We start from the raw sequence: 18,080 nt of genomic DNA on the forward strand, positions 1-18,080 counted from the left end.
CATGACAACGTGTCTCCTCTCCATCTCACACACAGTGAAATTATTTCTTCCACTCTCTCTTTGTACTGTGTCTGGGATAAATTACCACTGCCAGGTTAGCAGATGGGTTAGTGATCCTCAGCCCCTCACTGACCGCTGCCCAGCGCCGGCCCTGCGGCTCCGCTGTGGCTGCAGGAGAGTTTTGTGCAGGGAGATGTGGGGTGGGCTTGAAAGCAAACTGCTCTGCCAACTTGTTTTCTTTCCTGTGTACAAACGTGCCTGTCTTAAAGGGATGCTGTCGCATTAAATATGGAACTGTGTTGCATTGCCTGCTACAGAACTGCCAACTGCAGGCATTAAAAAATCATGGGTCGTCCCATTTTTCTTCCTCCCACTCTAAATTCTAAAAAAAGCCTGATAACTTTGGGGTTCCTTTCATTTGTCATCCAGGGAGGCTTCTTCAAGTTCCTCCCCGCAGTCGGGAGCTTCAGAGCCATCACCAGACGGTGCCATGAAGTGTCAGCAATGGGGCAGCCCTCCATGCTGCGCTTGGCTCTGAACCCAGGCAGGTTTCCTCTCCCAGCCCTTCCCCTCCAGCATTTCGGGTTCCTGGTGGGCAGCCTGCATGGGGAGCGCGGTCACAGTGGAGAGGCCCTTCTGGAGTTCTCGGTTCACTCTGGCTTTTGTGATGGTTGATGAGTTTAAACTCTTCTGTGTGATTCTGAGATGCGGGAGGAAGGGACAGGACACTTCTGTAGGGATCCGGGAGCTGTGATGCAGTCCTGGTGGTGAAATACACAACCTGGGGCCACAGAGGGTCTGAAATCAGAAGGCAGAATAATGGGCATTGCTGCAGAAGCCACGCTCTGTGGTGGGGGTCAGCAGTGCCTGCCTTGCACTCGGGCTGAGCCTGCGGTGACTTTTCCTCTAATAAAGAGTTTGCTTTGATGCGCTGATTCAGAGCTGCACGGATTTCAGCAGATCACATTGCAAATATCTTTATTTGATACCACTGCAATGTCTGGATTTCAAATGTCACTTGCTTAGCACTATGAAATAATTAATTTAGATTGTATTACAGCAGCCTGCAAGAGCTCGACTTAAACTGGAGCCGTCCCATGTTTGCAGCTGTACACAAACACCTAAAAACCAAACTCTGCTGCAAAATCTCGTGACCCAAATGAGGCAGAGGGGCAGACAGAGCCCGTGGGTCGCTGTGCGTGCTGCAACTCATGGCCCCTGGGCTTTGCTTTCCGAGGCTGTGGCACAAAAGGCAGCTTGTAGCAGTTTGGGTTTGGCTTTGCTGAGTGTGCTGTGTTAGCTGGGGCTCTTCCTGAGCCGAGACTTTGAAAGTTTAATGCGATAATCTGACTCTAAGTCCTGCAAAATGGCAAATCATCCTCCTCTGACCTGCAGCCTGTGAGAGCTGAGTGGGTTTTCCACATTGCCCACTTGTGGTGGGGAGCTGGAGGTGAGGGTGGGGGCCGTGGGATGGAGACAGCGGGCGCGTGGCACCCAGAGCCCCACAGTGCCCTGCTGACACGGGGATGAAGCCGTGTTGCAGAGGCAGTGCCTGGATTTAATCTGGGGGGATTGGGGTAAAATAACAAAATAAATCGGCAGTGACCACGGAGAGCCAGTGAGGAGCAGCTCAGCCCAGCTCTGCGCCGGGCTGCGCTCCTGCTCTATTTTAAGAGGAAGCAGCACAGCAGCAGAGCTGCCTGCCAGCCCAGCTCCTCTCCAGCAGCAGCAGGCAGACGGAGGGCAGCTGTGCTGCTGTCCCGGTGTAACTCTGCAGATCCCTGCCCGGCACCAACCTGTGCCCACACCGCTGCTCCCGGGCAGCTCATTGCCCCCCTTTGCCGCATCCCGCACGGGTACGAGGCCAGCGCTGCGGCCATCGCAGGGTCCTGCCCGGCTGCCCTGCTCCCGTCGTGCCCCGCTGCCAGGGCTGAGTCAGCCGCTAAATAAAGGCTTGGGAACTCGGGGTGGAAACATAGCGAGGGCTGCAGGGGGTCCTCCGACAGCAGCCCCGGCTCCGTGTTCGTGCGCACTGTGTGCCTGTGGTTCGAGCTGCTTTCCGGAGGACATGGCTTGTCGTGTAGATGCCCTCCACTGCATCAGGTGCCACCACGCTGCTGGCGCGGCGCCGGGTGCCAAAGCTCTGCGCTGCCGCGTGGGGCGGAGCGGACCCTCAGCTCCCGCGGGCGCAGCATCCACGGCTCTGCCCTGAAGAAACCCCGAAGGATTTCACGATCCTGAAAGTCCCGTGCCAGAAATTCCTCGGCCGGGAGGGCGGCAGCCGGGTGGGATGATGAATGGCTCTCTTCAATCTTTCCTCTCCTGCTGCTCTCTTACGCGGTGCGAAGTTACAGCTAAACCCCCGGGGACACGAGGTCAGGTCTGCGCGGGTGCCGCCTTCTGCTTTTATCCGCGCTGCTGGAAGTGGGCGGGGGGCACCTCTGGGATCCCTGGCGGGCACGGACGAGACCCCGGACCCGGCCAGGCACAGGAGCGAAGTGCTGTGCGCTCACCGGGCACGGCTTCATCTGATTCATTTCAAGAAGAGTGACCCCGCTGCTTTCCCTGCACATCTTCCCTCTTTGCCCCACTCCTATCCCCGGTGAAGCCAGTGAATCAACCCGATGGAGATACCGAGCACAAACCGCGTGACCCCGGGATAGGAAAGCAGTGCTCCTGTTTGTTTCCCAGGGCGGGTGGGCATGTCCTGCAGTGCTGCTGTGGGACAGCTTGCGTTTCCTGCCCCTCGCTCGGGCTCTGGCTGTCCTCGGGAGCAGGGCTGCGACGCGCTGGCTCAGGAATGCACCGCGTTAATGATGCCAACATGTAAATGAAAGGACGGGCGCTGGGATTCCCACCACCCTTCAGCACGTGCGAATGGGGCCGGGGGCTGCGAGGGCTGTCCGATGGTGGGGGGACTCAGATGTGTGGAGGATCCCCCGTGTGCCCCGTGCCAGCAGCCGGCCCCGAGCTGAGGGTAATCCTCGCTTTGACCAACGGTGGCTTTTGCGCCGATCCCAAAATGTGCCTCGCCCCGCCGTTAGCAGGACGCATGCTGGGCGTGTGGGGAGGGTGGGGGTGGTTTTACGCCATGTTACGAAACGCTGAGTGTGATGCGGGCGCGGTGAGGGCTCTCTGCGATCAGAGCCCATCTGCTCAGCCCGTAGCCTGGGCTGTCTGAGCACCTCTGTGCTGGCAGCTCTGCTGTCCTCTGCATCCCGCGGGCAGGGCAGGGCACGGCCGGCCGCCCCCCTGCCTGAGCCTGGCACCTCCCAACGAAGCTGCGGGGCATCGTCAAGGTCTGACCTTCGAGACGGCCCAGGAAACTTCCCCGTCTCCTCATTCACAAATAGAGCTGATGTCAGGTGCACTCGCCCGCTGTTGGCTCAAGGTAACTCCCCCAGCGACAGCCCCCTGCCAGTTGGCACCTGCTGTCCCGCGTGACGCCCGGGGCCGTGCGGAACTTGCTGAGAGCAGGCATTGAGCTGCCGTTGCTCACACAGGCACCGAGCTGCTGATGAGGGCTGATTTAGTGGCGATCGAACCGCTCACCAAGTGTTCCTCGGAAGCCGAGCCAAGCGTCGGCAGCGCAGCGGGCAGCGCCGGGGCGACCGCGCACACGGAGCAGCCGCACAGCGAGCGGCCGTGCGGGGCAGGGCTGCGGCTCCAGCCAGGTAAGGGCTCCCGGGGTGGGCAGCACAGTGCCTTGTCCTGGGTGTAGGGCAGCTCCAGAGCGCGGGGCTGAGGCACGAGTGAGCTCCGGGTGTGAGCTGAGCACCGCTGAGTCGGGCATTGAAAGCAACGAGCACAAACGTGATGCTGTGATTTCTTGCTGGTGAAGGGCTGTGGTGTTTGTTTCCTGGCTTTCCTGCAGATCTTTGCAAAACTGAGCGGGGCGATTGCAAATCAGGTTGTTGCTTGTGGGGGGGTTTGGTGACAGCTGTTGGGGTGACTTTCGTGCTAATTGTGCTATTTCTGTTGCTTTTATTCAGTATTATATGCCCTCAAGCACAGATAAAGCAGATTCAAGGTTATGAAATCATGGGAACTCAAATCAGATTTTTGTTTTCTTACTCTTAGCAAATTCACCCAAGCTTCAGGGTGAGGTGCTCTGCTGCTCTGATCCTGCACTGCTGGGTGGCACTGGCCTCGTGCGCCGCTCGGCTCCGTGGCAGATGTGATTTGTTGAGGTTGTGGCTGCTCCTGTGCTGTCGGTTGTGCTCACAGAACCACAGTGGGATGCAGGAAGGAGCCTGGTGAAGGCAATGCGGCTGTGTGACCAGAAAGGGTGGAACCTGGCTGCACCTCTCTTAGGCCCCAGTTAAGGGCTGACTGCCACTGGGGGAGGGTCTCTGTTGGAGATCCCTTCCTTGTGGAGTTTCCTTGTGAACCCAGACCTTCGGAGATGGGCGAGCACTTTTCCCTTTACAGCACCATCCCATTCACGTTCGTCGCTTCTGCTATTTCACTTCTGCATTGCCTTTCCACCACGTTCGTCTTTCAGGCTGTAACACCTGTGTATGGGAACTACTGAGCCACGGCCTGAACCTCTGATTGATCACCTGAGGCGAGCCGTGAGTCAGCCAGAGGAGCACAGTGAAGGCAATGCAGCTGTGCTGCCTGGCTCCATCCCTCCTAGACCTATTTAAGAGCTGGCTGCCAGTGGGGAAGGATCTCATCTGGAGGTCCCTTCTTCTGGTGTGTTGTGGTGAGCCCAGCATAAGGGTAAGCCTTCCATTTATTCTCTCTTGTTATCATAGTCCACTTTGCCTAATTCTTTTGTTTATTTTGTGGTTGTAACATCTTGATATCCATTGATTATACACACCTGGGTGCTTGGGCTGCAGTCATGCAGAGCTTTGGCCGGGCTGTGTGACAGCCAGGGGCAGTGTGGTTAGAGCTGTCCTCAGGTCGTTGATGTCAGAATTGAGGTGAAGGACCAAATATCTCTTGTCAGTTTTTCAGTTGGCCAAACTATTACCATTTCAATGACTTAACCCGTGTAGCTGCTTTCCTGCATGCAAGGTTTGCTCCCTGCGCTGTGGAGAAGCAATTCTGGAGGTTTCAGGAGGCCCCAGCACAACAAGTGAGTGGCAACAACTCTGGGCTACAGCTCCTCACTTAAAGGCCGGAGTGCATAAAGGTGTCACTGCTGTGCAGTGCTGCTGGTGCTGCCCCATCACTTCCCCTCCTCCTGCTGCCCGGGGAACATCTGTGAGATACTGGAGGGGGTGCCAGGCCTGGAGCTCCGTGTCCAGGTGTCTCTGGGCAGTGCATGTGCATGCAGAATGGCAGCCACGTGTTGGTGCAGCCCTTGCTTTCCCGTGCCTGGAGCCTGTGAGAGAGTTTGTATTTTTGGAAGAGTTTGGGTGCAGTTCAGGAGCACAGCTGGAGGCCTAAGGAGTGCTGTTGCTCTGAGGTCCAACCAAAGCACACTGGCATGCCCTGGTGGACAGCACAGAGCTGGCAGCATCACGATGCTCTGACCCAGCTGCCCTGGCTCCTAGAGCTGGAACAGCTGAGGGTGCAGGGAAGAAGTCAATGGCAGAACGGTGCAATGGGATGCAGAGGAGGAGGGCTTTATTGCACTGCCTGCTCCAGCCTTCATTTCCATACATTTCACCCATCATTAAATCCCAAATCAATATGGTGGGGATCGGCTTCCTGCGAGGTGCAGAGGCAGCTTGCACACGCACCTGGGTTTGCTGCTGGGAGGAAATTGGTGGTGGGAGGGTGAGCTGTGTGGGGCTGAGCTGCGCAGTCAGTGTCTGCTCACACGAAATTGTGTGTTCCAGCATGGCTCTGCTCCATCATTTCCTTTCTGCCCCCATCGATGCCCTTTGGGATGGAGGTGATTCCTGCTGGCTGTAGAACAGCATTTCCTATTTCCAATATTTGATGTCTGGATTTCAGTTATTTAATGTCTGTCGCCGCTTTACGGACTTCTGCAACGCAGGGTTATGGTGCTATTAAAGAAGGAGGGGGAGAGACCTGAGCTCACGGGCTGTGGTACAGGAGCATAAAGATGGCCCTCAGTTAATAAAACAGCAGCACAGCTGTGTGCCTGCAGTCTGCTGCATGGCTTGGGCTGAGGGCTGAAGTCAGAGCACCGTGACTTATGGGAGGTTTGTTGTTCCAAATGACTGCAAGCAATTAAAAAATGATAAAAATTAGGCTGATGAGGGGGAAAGCTCCCTTGGGCTGGGAGAGTGAGGAGCTGCGAGCCCAGGATGGTGCACAGGGGTGCTCAGGGTTGGGGGATGAGGCTGCGGTGGGTGGGGGCTTGTGCGACCCAGCTGGGCAGCACTGGGAACACTTCATGTGGGAGGGATGAGAGCTTGAGGCAGCGCCGCCGTGGTGACACCCGAACTGCTCTGACCTTCTTTTATTTCAGGGAGGCTCAGACATCTGTCAGGGAGTTTTTTGCACCCGTCAGGAGCCCCTCTCCCTGCTCTGTGGCTCTGAGCAGTGGGGAGGGCAGTGCGGATGGGGCATTTGGGGGGGTGAGTGGGGGGCAGTGATGTCTCATTGTGCCTCGGTTTCCCTTCTGTGAAAGCAGCTCTTTTTGCAGGGCTCAGCACCCCGGCCAGATGCAGTGTGGGGTCTGGGGCCCCGGGGGTCCTCGTGGGGTTGCCGGGGCCTCCAAGAGGTTCTTTGGAAGGGCAAAACCCCCCCAGTGCTGCTATCAGTCGCGGGGACTCGGCTCCCCTGCACACGCACGTGGTTGTCTGTGCCACGAAGGGCCAAAGTTACGTTTCTGATACCTGAGAAGCAGAACAGGCCCTGAAGGCGCAGGAGAAATTAAGTGAATGAGCAGGGTGCTTTACGTGATTAGGACGGACCTTTTAAATGCTGCAACTGAGCCGGCCCAGGAGCCTCAGTCTAATCAAAGCAACAGCAGTTCCTTTTTATAAGACGAAGGGGCTTTCGGGGATACTTTGTCCACATAATGTTCCAATTATAGCTCTGCATCCCCGCATGTAGTTGCATTAAAAATACCCGCGCCCAGGGACCTCTGCTGCCGTGTCCCTCTGTGCCCCCAGGGCAGGAGCCGCGCAGCTCTCCATCCAGGCGCTGTTACCGGTGTGCGTTCCGGGGAGGCGCCGTCGATGAGGGGCTTTGGGTGGATGGGGCTCCCAGTCCAAGGGGCTTCATTTAAAAACATCAGCGTTTTTTGCTTGTTTTGTAAATAAAACTGGTGTTGTTTGTGCATTCCTTCCTCCTCGAGCCTTTGCTGGCTGGACGGCGTGCTTTCACTCATGGGAAGTGTTTTCACTCAAGGGAAGTGTGTTTTCTCTCCTTTTCTTTTGGAGCTGAAGTTGAGCTTGGGGAAAAAATCCCAAGATCTTTAGAGGGAACCCAGAGTTGCACAGGTTCTTCTGCCAAGAAGTAGATTTACTTATTTTTAATGTAGAGCTCCTTTTATGCTCTGCTTAGCATTTTTAGCTGGCGAGGCAGCAGCTTGAGGGTCTTATCGGCGACACCTTTGGCCAATCGCGGCACAACTCGGGCGGATCGGGCACAGCTGGAGCCCGCAGCCAGCCCCGGTCCTGCGCGCCGCTCCCGAAGTGAGCCGAGGGCTGCGGGATTCCGTTCGACTTTGGGGCGCTTCCAGGCCGCGTCCCCGAGGAGGGGCGGAAGGATGGGGGGCAGCCACGCACGGCGATGGGACGGGCAGGGAGCGAAGCTGTCCAGCTGCGCGCTGCCTCGCGCCCCCCCCCCCCCCCCTCGTTTTTCACCACTTTCGACCGAATCGGAGGTGAAAAAAGTGCAGAGCGGCCGCGCCATCGTGAGGCTGCGGGCTGGAGCTGCACGGATCTGCGGCCCGGCTCCGCTCTGAGCACCGCCTCTGCTGCGGATTCGCACATAGCTGCGCAATGTGACTTTGGAGCCCAGCTCGCGGCCCCCGGCACCCCGTCCCTGCGGGCGGCCCCCGGGTGTCGGCGCCGGAGCCGCGTGCCTGGTGCGCTCGGCATGGGCAGCTGCTGGCTCCCTGCGGTAACGGGATCTCAGGGCTCGGGTGACCTCCGTCTCCCCAGGGCTCTGCTCTGGGTGTCCCAGCGGTTCCCACCTCAAAGTCATCTCCTGGGGACGGCGCATCTGTAGAACACAGGCAAGGGCGGCCGCCGGTGACCCCCGGCTCCACGGGAAGCTCCTCCCCGTGCCGTTCCCGCGCAGGGCTCGAGCTGCCGATGCCCGTAGGTCCCGTTTAGTTGCGACAGGCATCTACTCAATGAGGGCAAAAAAGGGCTTGAGGAAGCGGTGCCTGCAGGGAGGACGGGCTGTGGGGCGGCACACAGCTCCCCCAGCTCAGTTTGTTGGCTGTATTGAATTGGTTTCATCCGGCTCTGCCTATGATGCTGTCTGGCAGTGAACAAGAGGTTTTAACAGACATGGGCTGCGTTTCTTCACCTTGCCCGGTCCATCCTGGTCTGTCTGTCCTGATGGCGGGTCTGTCCTTCCCCCCACAGGCATGAAGCGACCCCTGAGCCCATCCCACAGCCCTGAGAGTGGCTTGCGGCTGCTGGAGGTGTCCAGCTGCCCGCCCGAGCAGCGCATGAAGCGGGAGAAGAAGCACCAATCGTTCACACTCTGCGAGGTCTGCAACATCCAGCTGAACTCAGCCGCGCAGGCGCAGATCCACTACAACGGGAAATCCCACCAGAAGCGCCTCAAGCAGCTCAACAAGGGCAAGACGCCGGCGGCCCAAGGTAGGAGCTGGGCTGGTGCTGCCCGGGGCTGGCTGCTCCGTGGGTACGGCTTGGTGATGCTGCGTTGTGTCCTTGGTGCTGCTTGCTGCTGTCCCTGAGCTGTGGGGACTTCCTGACCCCATTGTCACTGCTGGTCCTCATCGGATTTGGCTCCTTGGACAGTGGGCCAGGAGCATCTTGGGGTTTGTTTGTCATTATTTCTGTGGGATCGTTCCTTGCACACAAGAAGGCACTGTGCAGTGCCTGTCCCCCGGCCCAGCAGTGGCACAGGGATGCAGCAGTGCTGTGCACACCTGGCACGCCTCGCAGGTGGGATGGGAGCTTGCAAGGAATCATTGCCATCTGCTGGCATTCACCTGACCTGCTCCCTCCACGGTTGATTGCTGCAGGATTTTTTCCTGCATGAAAGCAGCAAAATGTGCCAATAAATGTCACCCTGCAATGAGGGTTGACTACATCTGAGGGTTTGTGTGTGTTAAACAGCAAACCAAAGGATCTGGCGGTGCTGGGGCTGTGCCCATTGCCCTGAGCTGGGGCAGTGCTGGGGCATCCCTGGGCTCCGTCACCATTTGGGAACTGAGTTGCAGCCTCCTGGGCTGCTTCCTGTGACTGTCCTCCTTTTCTTATGGTCTCATTACTCATTGGATTAATGAGCTGAGGTCACCCAAATGCTTCAGTGGCTGAGTGGTGCCTTTACCCAGAGTGAGGCTGTGCTGAGAGGATGGCAGCGCTGAGCTCTTTAACACCACAATCTCATGGCTACGCCCTGCTGCGGTTCTGTTGCTCGTGTGGTGTCACCCCTCTGGGAGATGCTGCTCTGAAGAGCAGTAAGAAGTCACCAGTCCTATTTTTCTGCCAGGAAGTGTTTATTTAATAACATTTAAGCTGTTGGGAAATCAACATGCCAAGCTTTTACAAACACAAACTGGCAAGGACTGGGCTCTGGGGTAAAATCCGTCACTTGTGGCTGGCCCACAGATGGGGCAGAAGGATGCAGTGCTGGGCATGGCTGTGGGTGACGGTCTGGCTGCAGTGCAGACCCTGGGGAACAGCCCACAGAGATTCTTGCTCCCACTCTTGCTAAAGACCATGCAGGCTGCAGCCATAAATTCCTAGCATGGCAGCTGTCATCTGCGTGCCAAATCCTGCGCTCCCCGGTGGTGGTTTTGTTTGAGCAAGGCCCGGATATGCAAAGGAGCTGCTCTGCTTATCCTCATTTACTGACAGATGGAAATATTGCCTGCTATGTTAATGGGAACGGAGCTCATAAATTCCAGCCTGCAGCTTCCAGGCTGTGCCCCGGGCCCGGTTACGGCTGGGTGCGCAGATGCCACCGGCGCGTTCCTGCCGAGCCAAGGAATGTCGCTGCGTGCCGCCCTTGGCATGCCAGGTGAAGCCCAAAGTGCTGGTGCAGGGCTGACATTCGCTCGTGCAGGGCACTGCAGCAGCATCTGCTCCTTGCTCCGTCCCAGCCCTCAGTTGTCTCCAGCAGGGTTCTGTGCTGCGCCTGCTCATCCGGAGCCGACCTTCTCCTCCACGCTGCTGCTTAGAAATGTCACTTCCAGCTTTGTCACTGGCAACCTCTCCCAACCTCCTGGAGCGTGAGCCTGTGAGGGCACGTGGCTGCGAATGACAAATTGGGTCTGGGACCGAACTGATGCGATGCCCACATCCCAGAGCTCAGTGCCACCCTGCCCGCAATGACCTGCAGCGCCCTGGCACACGCTGGGGGAGGGCGGCTGAAGTGCCAGAAGCCCGAGCAGCCCGGGGGAAGGGGCCGGTTATTAAAGGCACTGCATTAAGTGATATAATTGAGTTAGACAAAGACAGAATATTCCTCTGAGCTGGAATCTCCGTCTCGTGCTGACATCCACAGCTACATCAAAGGCAGCACTCAGTGATGCCGTGAGATGCGCTGCTCCCCCCGGCTCTGAGCAGTTCTTTCTGCAAAGGCTGCAATCACTCACAGTGCGTGGAGCAAAGCTGGGGAGGAGCGTGGCTGGCAGACAGATGCAGCAATCAGTGTTATTACAATTTATTAGCTCTATGTCAGAAAGACCCCCAACTTAAAAACAAATTATTGTTTGTGGGGCGCTTTCCAACAAAGCAAATCACAGTTCTGTTGTCTCGTGTTGAATTGCTGAGCAGGCAGTAATGAGGGATTGGATGCCCACAGATGAAGGATGTTTTCATGTTGCAGATGCCAGCTCAAACCAAGTGGGTCACGAGTGCTTTAGTTACTGCCTGGGACTGTCAGAGGTGCCTGAGATTGCTCCGTTTGCTGTCACTGCTGCCCAAAAGGAGCAGACCCCATCGTTCTTGGTGTTGTGTAAAGATGCACCTCCCCATCCACATGTTTGCAGGCTGCACAATGTGCTTCTGTGCATTGCAGGGTGGCAGGACTGGGCCAACCCTGGGGTCCGGCTGTGGCCGCTGACACTCCGTGCCACTGTGTGCCCCAAAGCCCCAAAGCTTCGCTCCAGAGCTCTCCTTGCAGCTCCCCTGGGTGCCTTTCTACCTGCCTCAGCAGCACAGCACCAAAATAACTTTTCCTTACAAAGCAAAAGAATTCAGGTTTCCCCAATTAGCTGCTGCCATGTCTGTCCGCGTGCGCTTGCAGAGCAGAAGGGTTTGAGATGCGCAGAGAAATCGCTGTGACAGCTTCAGCATCGCTCCAGCTCTGCAGCAGAGGGGACGGCCGCTGGGGGGGGGGCGAGGGGGCTGGGGGCCCCCCGCGGGGGGGGGCGGGGACGGCAGATTGGCAGCGCTGCACGACGTGGTGCTGCTTCTGGGGACGTGCGGGGGCTCGGTGCACTGCCTATGACCGAGAGCAGGCAGACAGCGGCACCGACCCCAGGTCACGGAGCTGAGCTGGGCAAACCGGCAGTGACACAGCGCTGCACCGCAGGGAAAAGCCCCGGGCGAGGTCAGGGCGGTGCTGGGCGGATGGGGTTGGTTGGTCTGGTGCCACTTCTCCCGGTTCGAAGCGAGACGCTGGGAGCCAGCAAATGAAGGTTCCCTGCGGCTTTTGCTCTGAGCGGACAGGGCTGGCTCAGAGCTGTGCTTTTTGCTGGGCTGGGATAATCCTGCTGGCAGTCGGGTCCAGAGAGCCCTCCTCATCTCCATCTGGAGAAGCAGTGCCACGCCGTGCTCTGACTGTGGGCAGCGGCCGCTGCTCTGCACCCCAAAGGTCAGCGCTTCCTCCTCCTCCCTGCAGCTCCGTGCCATCAGATCTCTTCAGCTGTTGGTTACCAACAAAGTGGGTGCTGAGCTGATTGTCGTTGTTCTTTTTATTTCACGTTATGCATGGAATCCTCTAATTGTCTTAATAAACAGGGCCACGCTCTGTGCTGCTTTATCTGCCATAAAATCCGGTGCGTTGATTTTAATCCCGTGTGTTCAGATGTTGTTTGAGCCTAATTGGAGAATGGAGCCTTGAAGCTCCATGCGTTGCTGTGCTCTGAAGAGCCCCATGCAGGGGGGCGGGCACTGAGGGGCCAGCAGAGCTCCCAGTTAGTGCTGACATGGGGGGGTGCTGCCTCAGAGCCGCACCACAAGGCTGCAGAGGGGATGGTTGGCTCCTGTGTCCTCCAGTTCCTGCAGGGTTTCGCTGCCTTTTCCCGCTTTGGGATCTTTTAGGGGAAATTTGGCAGGGAGAGCAAAGGGTACAGCTGGCCCCTGAGATGCGCTTGCAGCTCTCTCTGTTGGCATGGCCCAGTGCCTCCGTGATGGTAACGTCAGCTGATGGGATTAACTGCAGAGATCAGGGCACTGCGGGCTCTGCTCCGCCTCTGCTGGGCGACAGAAGGGCGCTGCTGCCTCCCCCAGACCTCCACGTGTACAAGTATCTGTACCTACATCTGTGCACATACACATCTTATATGTAAATCTTATGTACCTCTTCACTCCCCATCCAACCTTCCCTCGGGGCCCCCAGCACATGGAAGGGCCTCTGGCCTTTGGCTGTGGCTGCGCTGTGCCCTTTGATGGCACCACACAAACAGAGCTCACACTTTGAGCTTCTGTGACCGCAGCGAAGGCGAACGCACACAGCGCCCCTCACTGCGCCCAGCTGCTCCCTTCAGCACCGTTTCCTGGGAGTCCACTGTCCTTAATTTTGGATTTTGATGTAAGTTTCTTCCATTTGGTTTGCTATTGAGTTGTGACAAAATGGTGTTATGGCTACTGAGCTCGGGGATGTGTCACACGTGATCTTAATGAGGAGCAGATTAAGAGCGACGGGAATGCGTGTCCACAGAGCGATTTGGTCTCCCATGGAGCTCAGCAGATTTGGGAGAGGGAATCCTGGCATTTATTCTGGGTGGAGAACACAGCAATGGCCGCAGCGAGCCCGGAGCACAGCACAGCTGATGCATGGGAGCGGTGTGGGCTCTGTGCATTGCTCTGCAGGAGAGAAGAGCGGGGCACACATAGCTGTGAGGAAACCAAGAGCAGCGCTGGCGAGAGGTGGGGAGGACGGAGCAGGATCTGCGCGAGCACAGACTTGTGGGTAGCGTGAAGCTGTCAGTGCAATTTAGGGCCGGCTGCTCGAGCTGGTTTATGTTCCCAGACAGTAAGTCGTAAGCAATAGACCGTTTTCCATGAAGAGATGATCTCCCCTCGTCACGCTGTATGCCATTTTCCCGGGGTGATCTCTCCTTCCTGTGAGACGCTGTGTGTGCAGGGGAGAAATCCGGATCGGGGCGATCGGAGGGAACTGCAGCAACCCGACGCACAGCAGGGCAGCGCAGCTGTGGGGCACGAGGCGGGGGGCAGCTGCCGCTCAGGTCTGCGTGGTGGTTCTGGGGCTGCCATGGACCCCCTGCCCCACTGAGCGCTGCGGCTGCTTTGGGGCACCGTTTGCTCTGCTGCTCGCCTGGAGCGGAAGCGCGTTGTAATTAACACTGATGGCCCTGGGGTAATTACAGCACCTGTGCACAGCCGCATGGGTGCATCCCTGTGCAGCACCTCTGCTTGCAGCAGGGCTGCCGCTGAACCGCGCTCGTTGTGCTGCACTGAGGTTTCCTTCCCTCCCACTGCCCCACGTTGCTCCCACTTGCAGGACTTGCAGCTCCAGTGCACTCAGAACCCAGAGCATCACCGTGAGGCCGTGGCAAAGCTGGAGGCCTGAAAGCAGGGGGGATTTGGGCCAAGTGCTGATTTAGTGCTGCCTGGGGCTGCGGGGGCTGCGCTGCTCAGGAGCTGCTCCTGCAGGGACGGCCCCAGTCTGCAGCGGGTGGGGGGTCCCTCTCCTCCTAAATCAAAGGGAAAATATGACACAGTCTCTGAAACCCTTCAGGTGTAATTTCCGCGCCTGCTCCTGGTAATTAAATAGTTTTAGGTCATCGGTTTCTCCACCAATTTGCAGCCCTGTCCTGGATGCCTCTGTAATCAGGCGTCTCGCTTTGAAAGGAGAGAATTAACGCAGGGGTCGGGGCAGAAAAGGCCGAACCCACAGCTCTGTGTGGGCGCCCATCTCTGTCCCCTGTTTGGGTGGCTCTGCGTGAGGCCCCAGTTTGATGGCAGCAGACACGGGGAGCCCTCTGCACTGCTCTGCTCCGTCCTGTTGGTACAGGGAGGATGTTGTGAGAGCACCTATTTCAGAGATTTTAAGCTGCTTTTTTTTTTTTTTTCTTTTTTGAGATGAATCCTTACTAAAATGGGAGGAAAATAATGATTTAATGCCTTGTGCTGCAACAAAAAGAGCATTAATGGAGTGTTTCCATTGCTGAGACTTCTCCCAGGAGCTGGGATTAATGAAAGGGCGATGTTTTGTCTGCTCCTGATGCGGTGCAGATGAAAGCAGCAGAGAAAAGCTCAGCCCAGGTGCGTGCTGGGGGCACGGGCAGCACGAGGAGAGCCTTTGTGGGGAGAGCTGGGGTTAAACATGGCACTGTGGTGGAGCTCTCGCACTGATCCTGGCCACGGCTCCATTGCAGTCGGCGGCAGTGCTGCCCCACTGCGTCACTTTGCCCTTTGTTTGGATGAGTGCATGCACAAATCTCCAGGAAAGATTCATTAAAAAAGTAAATTAATGACTTAATTCATTAAAGGATCAAGGGATCCCAGTTTTAAAAACAACCTCTGCAGTTTTGACCGGCAGCAAACCTCCTCCTCTTTGTGTGGAACCCCCCCGGCGGAGCTCAGCCCTCCAAATCTGTTATCTCCCCCTGGGGGGCCGGGAGCAGGAAGGTCAGCGCTGCCCTCCTGCACCCACCGCCACTCGCTGCACGCCTGAGCCGCTCCACTTATGGCTGCACTCAAATTACAGAGCAGAAGGAAAACTGATACGGGTCCTCCAGGTGTATCGGTGCTGATCCTATCTGGCGTCTTTCACCCCCAAATTATACCCTAAATCCTCGAGAACAAAGCTGGCCAGGAAGCCCCGTCAGTCCTGGGGGAAGCTTCCTGCTGGCGCTTTATCCCTCTGTCTCCTTTCTGATTTATTTAGAAGCTGTTTGCTGGGTTGGGTTGGTGTTGCCAGGCTGCTTTGGGAGACCGCAAACTGCTGGTCCCACTCATGCGCCAGGCAGCGATGCTGAGGTCAGTGGGGTTCAGCAGCGGTTCCTGGAGTCTGTCCTCACCCAGAGCCTGCTGACAGCCGTGCCGCCAGGGCCACCCCTGCCCAGATGGGAGAGAAGTAGAGGAGCATCTTTGTTCTGGGTCCTTGGAGCCAGGAGAAGTCCCCCTGCTCTACACGTGGCCACTGGGAGGGGAGGATGCTGTGGGGGTTGCAGCGCAGGCAGCGGTGTAGGCGGCCCCCCGTGCAGCCCCACATCTTTGCAATGAGGCCCAGGCTTCCATCACCACTCCTTCCTCCTCACGCTCTGCCATTAGGGCCCAGAATTTGGCCAACAATCTGCACCAGAAGGTGCCGCACCTGGTGCAGCAATGCCTGTTGGCACTGCTTTTATCCGGGGCACTGCTGTTATTTGGCCTTCTGCAGCCACTGAGAAGCCCTGAGCACCCCGTCCCACAGCAGCTGCCTGTTGGGGAAGGAGCAGCTCCATGCTGTGCTCTGCTGGGCGCCGGCACCGGGCAAAGCAGGTTGGGGACCCGGTGGGAGGACGTGTGTCACTGCGCCATACAAATATAGCAAGCTATGCAGGCCGGACCCACGGCTGTGCGTGGGGGAATTCCAGCTGCAGCTGGGCAGGGGAGAGCAGGAGGCGTTAATAGCAGTGGTCTGTAATCAGTACCTGCAATTAGCATCTCCTCCAGCTGGCCGCAGAGGCTCAGCCATAAAGCACCGCGCCGGCCCACGCCGCGTTTCTCTCCCTCCCCTTTGTTTCACGGCTCGGTGATCGATTGTGTCCCGGTCCTCCCCGTGTGCCGGGCTGAGCTCAGCGCCCAGCAGAGCATCGCCGGTCGGTCGCATCGCCGGGCAGAATTCTGGCGCTGGGCTGCAGGGCGCCGCTGAGCAAGGGGCGACTCCAAGCTCCCCCCCCATCGGGTGTCAGCCCCGTCCTCGTGGTCTTTACACCTCCGTGTTCCCTCTGCCTAATGCTCGCTGGCAGTAACGCCAAACTGCTGCTGACATTAAACAAATTAATATCAGGTTTAAATAGCCTGCTGGGAGTTGGCAGCGGGCGCTTCGGACCCAGCTGTCAATTCCAGATTAGCGAGTGCCCGGCTAAACTTACTGCTGCTAATGACCCTGAAAGCAATACCCTGTGCCCAGCGTGATGCCACAGCACCGAAACATCAGAACCTGCCCCAAAGTGCCCGCTGGGGCAGCAGCACCTGGGGCTGGGGCGTTTCGCTGTTTGTGCTCCTGCTCTGCTCGTACCTGAGGGAGACACGCTTCTGCCCAGAGCTTTGAATTGTCTGCATGAGGAAAGTATTTAAATTCCTCCCAGTTCTCTCCTTCCTTTCATCCTTGGGCTGTACGGGGGCTGACAAGATTGCTTTCCTCTTTTCACAAGCAGCTTTTTCATCGTTTCTCCCTTTAAAAGGCACTGTGCAATCAGGTTGTGAAGCTCTCCTCCCAAGCAGCTGCTGAGGCTGTGAGCTCAGCCCAGGCACGGGGGGTGCTTGCTGTGCCCCAGCTTTGCTGATAAAAATGGGGCGGTGGACCAGAAAGCTGTGGGGCTCATGCAGAGCTGGGGAAGCCCCAACCCACTGCTCAGGGGGCTCATCCCCAATGTCAGCCCCACCACACTGACTCCCATGCAGAGTTGCCTTTTATTTTTCCTTTAAGGGAGAATCGGGTAATGAGGAGCTTGGGTCCAGGTGTGGCTGGGAGCTGTGGTTTGGGGGTGCAGTGCTGGGCAGGGTGGGGGCCTGGGTGGCCCTTGGGGATAACAAAAAGGGGTGAGTGCTGGTGTGGGGTGAGCCTTGTGTCCCTGGGTCTGCGGGAGCTGCTCGGGGTCTAAACCAGGTTGAAAATGGCAGAGGGATGTGCGTGGACGCATGCAGGACGTGGTGGGCCTTTGGGCACAGGAGCTCCTGCTGTGGGGAGCTGCCCTGCTCAGCCCGCGCAGCGCAGCCGTGCTGCCCTCGGGGGCTGGGGAGGTTCTGGGGGCTCCCAGCCGGAGCTGCCGCGGCCATCGCCCCCTCCCCGAGCAGACGGGCACGGCTGCACCCCTTCCCATAGCGGTGTCTGCGGGGGGGGCGGTCCCGGGCACTCGGAGGGGGCGAGGAGGAGCGCGTCTGGGGGCGCGCAGCCGAGCGGTTGCAGGATCCTCGTCTCCACTCCAAGTTTCTTTGCCTTGGCAGCCCTGGAGTTTACTCTGAGCCAGGCTTGGAAAGAAAAGAGCACTTGTGCTTAGCTCCGGGGAAGGGGAGGAGGAGCAGCGAGGAGAGGGGCACCGCGGCGCGGCTCCCGCGCTCCCTCCCACCCGATTCCACGCGAATCCCGTCCCTGGGCCGGGCCCTCCTCGGCAGAGCTGCGGCCGGGCGGGGCGGTGGGCGCGGAGCTCCGCGGGGTGCGAGGCTCAGAGCGCGGCCCCCGCCGCCGTGCAGCCGCGCGGAGCAGCGCGCAGCGCAGGGAGGGAACGGCGCGGAGAGACGCGGATCCAAAATGCTCCTAGGTGGGTACGGCGCGGCATCGCGCTCCCATCGCTCCGCGTGGCAGCGGGCGGGAGCGGTGCGGGGCTCCGTGCGGAGAGGGAAGCGGAGGGTGCGTTGTGCGCGGCCCCGGCAGCGCTGCGGGTCGCTCCGGGCTCCGCCGGCTGTGCGGTGCGGGGCCCTTGGGTCCGTCCCGCGGTGCGGTGAGGGTGGTGACCCCGTTTGTGCTGGTGGGATCGGAGCGCTGTGCCGGCGCTGCCTTTGGCGGAGCTTCCTGAGCAGATGGAGATAAGTCACGGTGTACGTCGGGTTTTTGTTTTTCTTTTTGCTTTTTTTTTTTTTTTTTTTTAAGGTTATTTT

At 58.2% G+C, this 18,080-nt stretch overlaps 1 protein-coding gene across 3 annotated transcripts in view; it reads left to right on the plus strand.

Moving 5' to 3' along the window:
* Positions 1-2,197: 2,197 nt before the first annotated feature.
* The window catches only part of ZNF385C (zinc finger protein 385C), a 43,343-nt gene continuing 27,460 nt past the window's right edge, over positions 2,198-18,080 (plus strand). The window contains exons 1-2 of one of the 3 annotated variants that reach the window (XM_042887592.1): positions 2,198-2,375; positions 8,472-8,711. In XM_042887592.1, the coding sequence (XP_042743526.1) occupies positions 2,291-2,375; positions 8,472-8,711 (325 nt within the window). In that variant the 5' untranslated portion in view covers positions 2,198-2,290. Of the gene's footprint in view, positions 2,381-4,685; positions 4,726-8,471; positions 8,712-18,080 lie in introns of those variants that run through there. The other 2 variants (XM_042887594.1, XM_042887593.1) reach the window with 2 other exon arrangements.

The sequence above is a fragment of the Lagopus leucura genome, unplaced genomic scaffold, assembly GCF_019238085.1.
Source record: "Lagopus leucura isolate 7727_CA_CO unplaced genomic scaffold, USGS_WTPT01 Super-Scaffold_100094, whole genome shotgun sequence".
NCBI classification, from domain to species: domain Eukaryota; kingdom Metazoa; phylum Chordata; class Aves; order Galliformes; family Phasianidae; genus Lagopus; species Lagopus leucura.